General features: G+C 31.9%; 2 protein-coding genes across 3 annotated transcripts; both read right to left on the bottom strand.

The window, feature by feature from the left end:
• Positions 1-685: 685 nt before the first annotated feature.
• Positions 686-3296, bottom strand: LOC103494658 (uncharacterized). The gene is made up of 5 exons (XM_008455953.2): positions 2823-3296; positions 2304-2436; positions 1553-1767; positions 1192-1365; positions 686-1055 (listed from the first exon to the last, which is right to left on the bottom strand). The coding sequence occupies exons 1-5, from the start codon at positions 2982-2984 to the stop codon at positions 969-971; spliced, it is 771 nt and encodes a 256-aa protein (XP_008454175.2). The 5' UTR covers positions 2985-3296; the 3' UTR covers positions 686-968.
• Positions 3297-4665: 1369 nt separating this feature from the next.
• LOC103494657 (U11/U12 small nuclear ribonucleoprotein 25 kDa protein) lies at positions 4666-7069 on the bottom strand. Of its 2 annotated transcripts, none has more exons than XM_008455950.3 (5): positions 6740-7069; positions 6143-6242; positions 5894-5993; positions 5710-5798; positions 4666-5200 (listed from the first exon to the last, which is right to left on the bottom strand). In XM_008455950.3, the coding sequence occupies exons 1-5, from the start codon at positions 6942-6944 to the stop codon at positions 4963-4965; spliced, it is 732 nt and encodes a 243-aa protein (XP_008454172.2). In that variant the 5' UTR covers positions 6945-7069; the 3' UTR covers positions 4666-4962. The 2 variants fall into 2 exon arrangements, with proteins under 2 accessions (XP_008454172.2, XP_008454174.1); XM_008455952.3 differs by having other exon boundaries at positions 4666-5189.
• Positions 7070-8329: the final 1260 nt, after the last annotated feature.

Below are 8329 nucleotides of genomic sequence, written 5' to 3'. Positions count from 1 at the left end.
ATAACAAAGGTAGTTTTTACTTTTTTTTTTTTTTTAGTTTTAAGAATATTTTTTTAACTTGTGAAAGTTTAAAATATTTTTAAAGCTTAATCGATAGCTTAAATATTTTCATCTAAAACTAACTATGAAATTATTTTATTTTTTTTTTGATTAAGATAGTAGAAAGTAATTTGAAAAGTTTATGTGAATAAGAAGAGAAATATGAATCCACACAGATAATAAATGTAAGTTAACGAAAATAATAAAATGATATATAAACATAAGTCAACACAAATAATAAATAGAAATGTGAGAGATGGGATTAACAAAATAGATTATTACAAGTGCGAGTAATTGAGCTAAGTTTTCGTTCGACTTAACTCAAGTTGTGAGCCAAACACCTCTTTAGTTTTTTTTCTTTTTACAAGTTGAAAATTTAAATCACAAATTTCTGAGTTCTCAACCCATATATGTCAAGTTCAATTAATCTTTTTGTGTCGTGTTTTTATTTCATATATTCGTAAAATTAAACTAAATAGCAAGAAAATTGTTGTTTAATTGTATTTGTGAATTCTTAGTTTTCTTTTAGAAAAAAATCTAATAGGCCTCCATGAACCTGACTTTTTAATTAGTTATCGAGAAAACGTGTTAAGATCCGCAAACGAATTTATAAAAAATATGTTGCATTATAATGAAAACCACGAAATCATCAAGTTGAATATAACTTTTTATTAAAACCTATGGGGGAAACAATAGAAGTTCACAACAAACCTGTGGTTGCAATCAAACCATTCAAAGGTTGATTGATGATATTGACCAAACTCAAACTAAGCAAACACACTGATTAGCACACAATACTTCTATTCTCTATTCATAGGAAACCCAGAAGACGGTAACGAACATGCTCTATTCCTCCCTGCTCTCCCTCCTTTCCTCCCTAATTTAGATCATTCTGCCAGCAATAATTTAGATCTTTACTTTCTTGTTTGCTAGAAGACATCGGGATGGAAGCGGCCTGGAATCGAGCTGCTTTGTTGAGCTTGTTTCAAATGCATTGTCAATGCATAATTGTTTATCTGTAACCAAAAGACACAGAATTTTTTTTTCAACTGGTTAGAAAATGTTGCATCAACATGAACATGTTTAGAAACTTAAAACAGGTCGGTTGGTAGTGGAGAAGATATTTCAAAACGTTCTACATTTAATTCTCACCTCTAAGGTTCTGAGCTGCTCTTGATATTGAGCTAACAACTGTTTAAGGTGCTGCAACTCTAGATTTTTATCCTCAAATTCTTTCTGGCGTTCATGTTGTATAGCAACTGCTCGCTTCAGAATTGTATTTTCTCGTAGAAGTACTTCAATTTGTTCCTTTAGTTGCATATTTTCCTGAGTGACAATGAAACGAACATGAGTTTACAAGCTGAATCGCTACTTTATGGCAATAGCATTTTAAAATAAGTAAGCCCAAACGAATTCTAACTGCTTTCAAGTGCTCCAAAAATATATCAGTACCCCAAAATTGTCCCCCATGTACGTGAAATTTTTGGAATTGTGGGCACTAAAATTAAATTACCTTGTGAAAGTTTTGTGCAGCATCAACACTAACACGAGCAGTAATTGAGTTCTCTAAAGCCTCTAATGCCCTTGCTGCACGAGTCTTAGCATCAGCTACTGTGGTAGCATTCGTCATTTCGCCAACAAACAAGTCGATCCATTTTCTACCATCAAGAGAAACAGTGCTTGAAGAATTCTCAGAAGCAGCAGCCTCTCCGTCCTTAGCAATTGAACCTGATAATTTTGAAACGTGCACTAAATTATTGATCTTTACAGAAAAGAAATAAGATAAAGGTTAAGAACGATGCTTTATGCATAAAATGCATGAAAAGTTCATAACTACTGTCAATGTTTTACGAGCTGAAGGCATAGAAATAAGATGTCCAGACTAGGAAAAAAGATCACATTAGGAACTTTAAGGACTTATAAGGAGCAATAGCCGCAATACAACATCAAATACAAAAGAATCATAGGAGATTATAATTCCTCGTGTAGATTTATAAGATTTTTGCCGACTGCTTATGGTATATATACCACCCATTCCAATTCAGTAAACATAAGTTTATCGACCCAAACTACAAAGAGAAGTGTAGGTAGAAAATAATTGGGATTCCAAACTATGACAGCAAGTTGGCGACCCATTAAATCGCTTCCAAGAAATAAGCAAGCATCAACATATTCATCATCATAATTATAATTAAAATCATGAACGAACAGGAACAAGGAAACTACATACGAAGCATCCTTCATTACTTAGTATTCTGTGATACCTTGATCCAAATTTGTCTCTGGTTCAGCAGAAGCAACAGGATTTTCAACAGCAGACCCCAAACACAGGTCACTCAGACTTCTGATAGCAGCATCCAAGTCATTGCCACATTCTTCAAGGGCTCTCACAAGAAGCTGAAAGGCAAAAATCAAAGCATGATAAATAAAAACTTGGGAAAAAGACAAACTTGAAATATCAACTACGACGTATATGGGAGCAGTTATCTAACAAAACACCGAAAGAGATGCATCAAATATTGAACAACTCAAATTTCAAGCCGCCGCAACTAATTCAAATTACTTGATATTTCAACTTTCAGAAGCATATTCAACTATTAACATACAAGAAGAAGAAAATAATTCTATCATATCAACTCTTGTAAGATTCAGGTTATAATCCTATCATATCAATAAATAACATATTACACACAAAACAAGAACAATGACCAAACCAACAGAGTACGACAGCGTCTGAAATTCAAACCAAACTGAATCTAAAACCAAAAGGAAGAAAGAAGAACCTGATGGTCCATCTGAGGGAACAAATGCTGTAAGTGATCAATATGAGAGGGAGCAGCGAATCTAATAGGAGAAGTAGAGCAACGGTGGCGCTTGGCAATGGGAGGCGAAGGTGGGAGTTCTTCAAAGAAAGATCTCTTGGAACCGCACACCACAGCAGACATGGTCTCCGGGTTGTAGCTTGCAGAAGCTAATTCCTAAAGAGGCCTTCGTCGCCGGCCGGAGCAAACAACAAATTCAAATCCGAGAGTATGAACAGAAAGAAAGGGAAAGAAAAAAAAAATAGAAAGATTAGGGTTTTGGGAGGTTGCTTGGGAAAGAGGTGGAAGAAAAAAGAATTTGATTTCTTTGGGGTTAGGTTTTATCAATCTCTGTTTTCCCCTTTTCTAAGGCATGAACATTAAACAACAAATGGGGAGCGTTTACATGCGATTTCTTGAGGATTTATATGGAAACAAATAAACAATTAAAAATTTTGAATATCAAACGGCAAATGATAGATTTCTTGTAGTATTTATAATAAATAATATATGTCTTTGTTACATTATATAATATTATAACGTCATTAAATAACTATTTTTTTAGTATTTTTGCAAATAACTTTTTCTTTTCACTATTTTTGCACTATCTTAAACTATCAAATTTGAAAAATTAATAAAAAAAAAATAGATAATCTTTAATCAAATAAGAGTTTGAAAAAAATAAAAGAAAAATAAAAAATAGAAAAAAAATGATGGAAACAATCTAATAACAATTTTAAAAAAATAAAAAATATATATATAAACTGAGACAAACGATACGAAAAAAAAGAAAAAGACCAAAAAAGACCGAAAAAATAGAAGAAAAATAGTTAATTTCATAGATGACCATAAGTATTTTACTGATTTGTTATGTTTACGAAAATTAACTTTGTTTACTTCAGTTTTATTAAACTAATCAACTCTCTATGTTTTTTTATATTTAATAAATAGAATTATATTAGATTAATTACAAGTTTCTCTCTTAATTTTTACATTTATCCTATTTTATTCCTGAATGTTTGAATTGTTTATTAAGTCAAATTACATATAAAATTGAATCTTATATGCCTATTGGAAACAAACTTTTAAATTGTTTTTAGTAAATTTTGCAATAATATTAGACACGGCATAAATACAAAACTTGGAAATTCAAGTTTTATTTGGAAGATTGAAGATATGATGTTTGGAAAAATATATGAAAATTAATTTTCTTTTTCATGAAAATATGTCACGTGCATTTTATAAATATATAAACAATAGCAACATTTTGTTACATTTTATAATCTTTTTTCAGGCATTCTAATTTTAATGGTAACCAAGCTTTAGGGAATTAAACTAATATTTGATCTTTAAGTCTAATGCTAGTACATGGAAATAAATCAACTTTTAACAACAAAATTTATATGTAAATATGCTTTAGTTGTAAATTTTGACACTAAAATCAATTACGAAAATTTACATTTTTTTCTAGTATTTGAATTTATTGAAATAAGTATATTGAGTTTTGGTTTGGGGTATTTAGATCACCAAATAAGTTGGATTCGATCATTAGAAATTATCAACTTAACGTTTTGCCTACCAATTCACCCTAACTTAATCTCCAATTCACTACAATCAATAACTCTAACAATGGTCTATTTTGACAACTACTATTGACACACTTTGTTGATGAACTCTGGCGATTACTTCCGCATGGCCAAGGCTCTAGCAACTACCCTCATTGACAACTCTGATGACTACCTTGCACCGCCAACCCCCACTCCCGCAACCACTTCTATGTAATTTTCAAACACGTTTCACAACAAAAGTAAAACAACGAAAAAAATGTAATCAAATGAAGCCAATTTTCAGATTATCATAGTAAACGACTTCACTGCTAACACCAAAGATGGAAGGAGAAGTGAAGCAAAAGAACTTTTTACAAAACTATCCAACAATAAATGGAGGCTGATATTTACATTTCAGAAATCTTCCCTCTATTTCCTTTCTCCTAGGCCTACTCTCCAATCTAACTCCTCTCGTTCATAAATCAAATGCTTAAGTTTCAATCCTACAGTTCCTAGCTAAGTTCATTACCTTGCATGCAGTTGCAGCTTGTGTTATTCCATGTCCATTTCCAATCTCAAGCAATGCGAAAAGCAGAGGAAGCCCTATTCCTGCCTTCTGATGCACTCTTACAGAAACCCCATACCCTGGAATACAATACCCGTCCTTTGAAGAAATTTGACAGCTGAAATCTAGCTCTAGCCATAGAAGCAACCTCCTCTTGGTTCGAATCGTCCCTGTGAACTTGATAATCCTTGATATCGTCTCGACTGTCTGCTTGATTCTCTTCAACAGCTTTTGATTCTGGCGAGAAACTTTTATGAGAAGTATCAGTTTACTGTCTAATAGAACAGTGCAAGAATAAAATATTGAGAAAGTTTGCATAAATCGTAGATTGCTACTGCACAATGAGACTCAAAAGATGTATGTACATTTCAGTTTGGCTAGTATGTCCATGCAACAAATGTATTAGACATACATAAAACATTGTTGAGTAGACTAAAAAGATACGTATGTATAAAAATAATAAATATTTTTATAAAGGTGTTATTGTCCTATCATATCCTAAAATTTTAGGAAAGAACGGGTCTCAATATGAGTCTCGTGTTGTATCCATGTCTTGTATTCACTTTTTGCTTTTTAACATGGCATCAAATTGAGCAATTTTGTTCAGAAAAGAGAACGGCATGTGCCCATGCATTGGCATGTCTATGCATGTGCTAGTGCACCCTATAAAGAGAACAACTAAGAAACGATACTGTTTTGCAAGAAACGGACACATATGCAACAAACAGCTATAAGAAAGAACAACTTAGTAACTCACAACAATATTGTTTTGCAAGGAACAGTTTGGTTCTTCCTGTCTTTCTTCATCGATAAACAGTTGATAGACATATGCCTAATAAACTGAAGCTGCATTATCACAACAGGGTAAAACATTAAAAGCTAGAGAACACCTAACATTTAACTCAACGAACAAGCAAGAGAACATCGCAATATTCCCATACCTGATCACCATCCTTAATACTATAACCTCTAATGCATGCCTTGTCATCAGTGAGTTTTTCTCCTTCATAACATAGGCAGAAATGTCCCCAGATAAGTGACCTAAGAACATATACGACATTCAGCAATGTTTAATGTGATGAAAATAAACAAAACGACATTCGTGTAAAACCCAATAGCATTTTAAAACTCCTAAAAGAAACAAAAACAAAATCTTCGGTGATAAATTAGCCATAAGTGTCATAAAATACCATGTAATCTTGTAGTGTTCACTCCCACCGGGCGAATCAAAAACCTCCTCTATCGCTCGTTTAAGATCAGCTACAGTACTGTTACGTGATACACGAACGCCTAGATAGCCAAACAATCTAAAATCAGTTTAAATAGGGTTGACACTGTAACTACCCACAATATAAAAAACAAGTAGTATCAAATCAAATATTTAGTTATTTTCACATGATCTCCACACCTACAAGTTAAAGCATGAGAAAAAAATGCATAAACTAAAGAACCGGAAGATTTAAACATATCCCCGTTGCATTTTTCTTAGCCATTGTCGCCATAAGCGCCAAACACCTTAATTACCTACTCTTTTCTAAACGCATTTTACCGCTACAGCGTTATCAAGAAACCATACTCCAATCTGTTCTCTTAAGCAAGTTATATTGAAACAGTTTCCAGCACAGTTTCCAGCACAGTTTCCATCCACCTTTCATCATTCATTTTCCATCTCGATTCTCAACCACCAGAAAACCGACAGAAACTTCATCGAAACAAGATTCTCTACTCACGTCTTGCAAGAAACAACAGTGAGATAAAGAAAACGAAGAAAATAGAGTAGGAATCACCAAAAACAGAACCGTCGAGCTTCAAGACGAAGAGATCGATGAGATCCTGACGAGGAAGCAAGCGATAAGGCCTTCGACTGAGAGCGTCGGAGTCAGGATTAAAGTCGAGCGTCGGCGGAGCAAAACACCGGTAATCAATGAAGCGGGTGAAACGCCATAAGTTAGCGATCTTAGTCCGGTCGGAGTGAGGAGAACTCGTTGGCATTGTAATGGTGTGAAGAAAGATTTTAGGGTTTGGGATTGGGAATGGGAAAGGAAGAGAAATGGAGGGATTTAGGGGAAATTTGTTTTGTTGGTTTGGTTCTGAGCTTTGAAATGGAGAGGAGAGGACCGTTACGAATTGCAACGGAAGGAGGTTTGTTTACATATGGACTCGCGCTAAGAACTATACTTTTCGAATTCGCTCTCTTTTCTTTTTATTTTTTGTTCTTCTTTAATTTATAAATTAGGTCTTTTTTTTTTTAATAATTTCGAAATATATTTAAATAAGTTTACCCTTATATATGTTTTTAAATAATTGTGAGTAACTATATTTTTAGAAAATGAGAAAAATATATAATTTTAATTTTAGGGTTTTTTTAGGCTTGTTTCTATTTGGTTTCTAAGTTTCAAAATGTTACAATTTTAACTTTAAAATTCGAGTTTTTGTTTCAATTTGACTTTAGATTTCAATATTTTATATTTTTAACCTTAATTTTTCGTTAAATTACTTGATTTCAATCATTTGATGTTGATATCTCTTAATTCTTACCGATAGTGTTGTCTTACCTCTATTTTTCTTTTTCTTTTTTCTCTCATTCCTTCAATACCCTTTTACTCTCTTTCTTGTTAACTATTTGACACTCTTTTATCTAAAAAAAATGCACACTTTGATTGTTGTTTGTATTTTGGTTGTTGTGAAAATCGGTGCAAATTCAAAATTGAAAAATTAAGAAATTATGAGAATATTTATATATTTTGTTGGGAAATTGATACATTTTTAACTTATGAAAACTTCAAACAGATTGATCACAATTAATATGGGTGGAGATTTTAAACTTTATTTAACAAAATTAACGGTTTATGTTCAAGTACTAAAGTATTTTTGAACTTTTATTGAGTTAAAGAGTATTTTTAAACAAGTTTTAACGGTTCCATCTAAACTAACCGTACGATATTTGTTAACTCATTTTATAAGTTCAAGTGTTTAAAATTTTTGAAACTTTATAAGCATTTTTGACGCAAAAGTAGGGTTGAGACATATTTTATTATAATTTTCTTTTCAATTTTACCTCCGAAACTTGTCGAGAATTTTAAAGTAGTTGAAAAAAAAAACCTTCTAAACCTACTAATTTATTTGTTTCATAAGTTGACATTTATGACTTCAATTACTCTTTTTCTAAATCAAGTTCAATTGGTTTTATACATATGATACACAAATAATAATTCTACAAGGGGTACTTTTTTCCTTTAGATTTTATTGTCAAAATTGAAAAATTTAATAAAATATTTATAAAACATAACAAAATATCAAACTCTATTAATATTATATGCTTTTATAAGTAATATAAGTATATTAATGTTTATCGTTGATAAAATCTAATTTTTTTT

This window comes from Cucumis melo, chromosome 7 (genome assembly GCF_025177605.1).
Source record: "Cucumis melo cultivar AY chromosome 7, USDA_Cmelo_AY_1.0, whole genome shotgun sequence".
NCBI classification, from domain to species: Eukaryota; Viridiplantae; Streptophyta; class Magnoliopsida; order Cucurbitales; family Cucurbitaceae; genus Cucumis; species Cucumis melo.
This window is presented reverse-complemented; position numbering and strand designations above follow the sequence as displayed.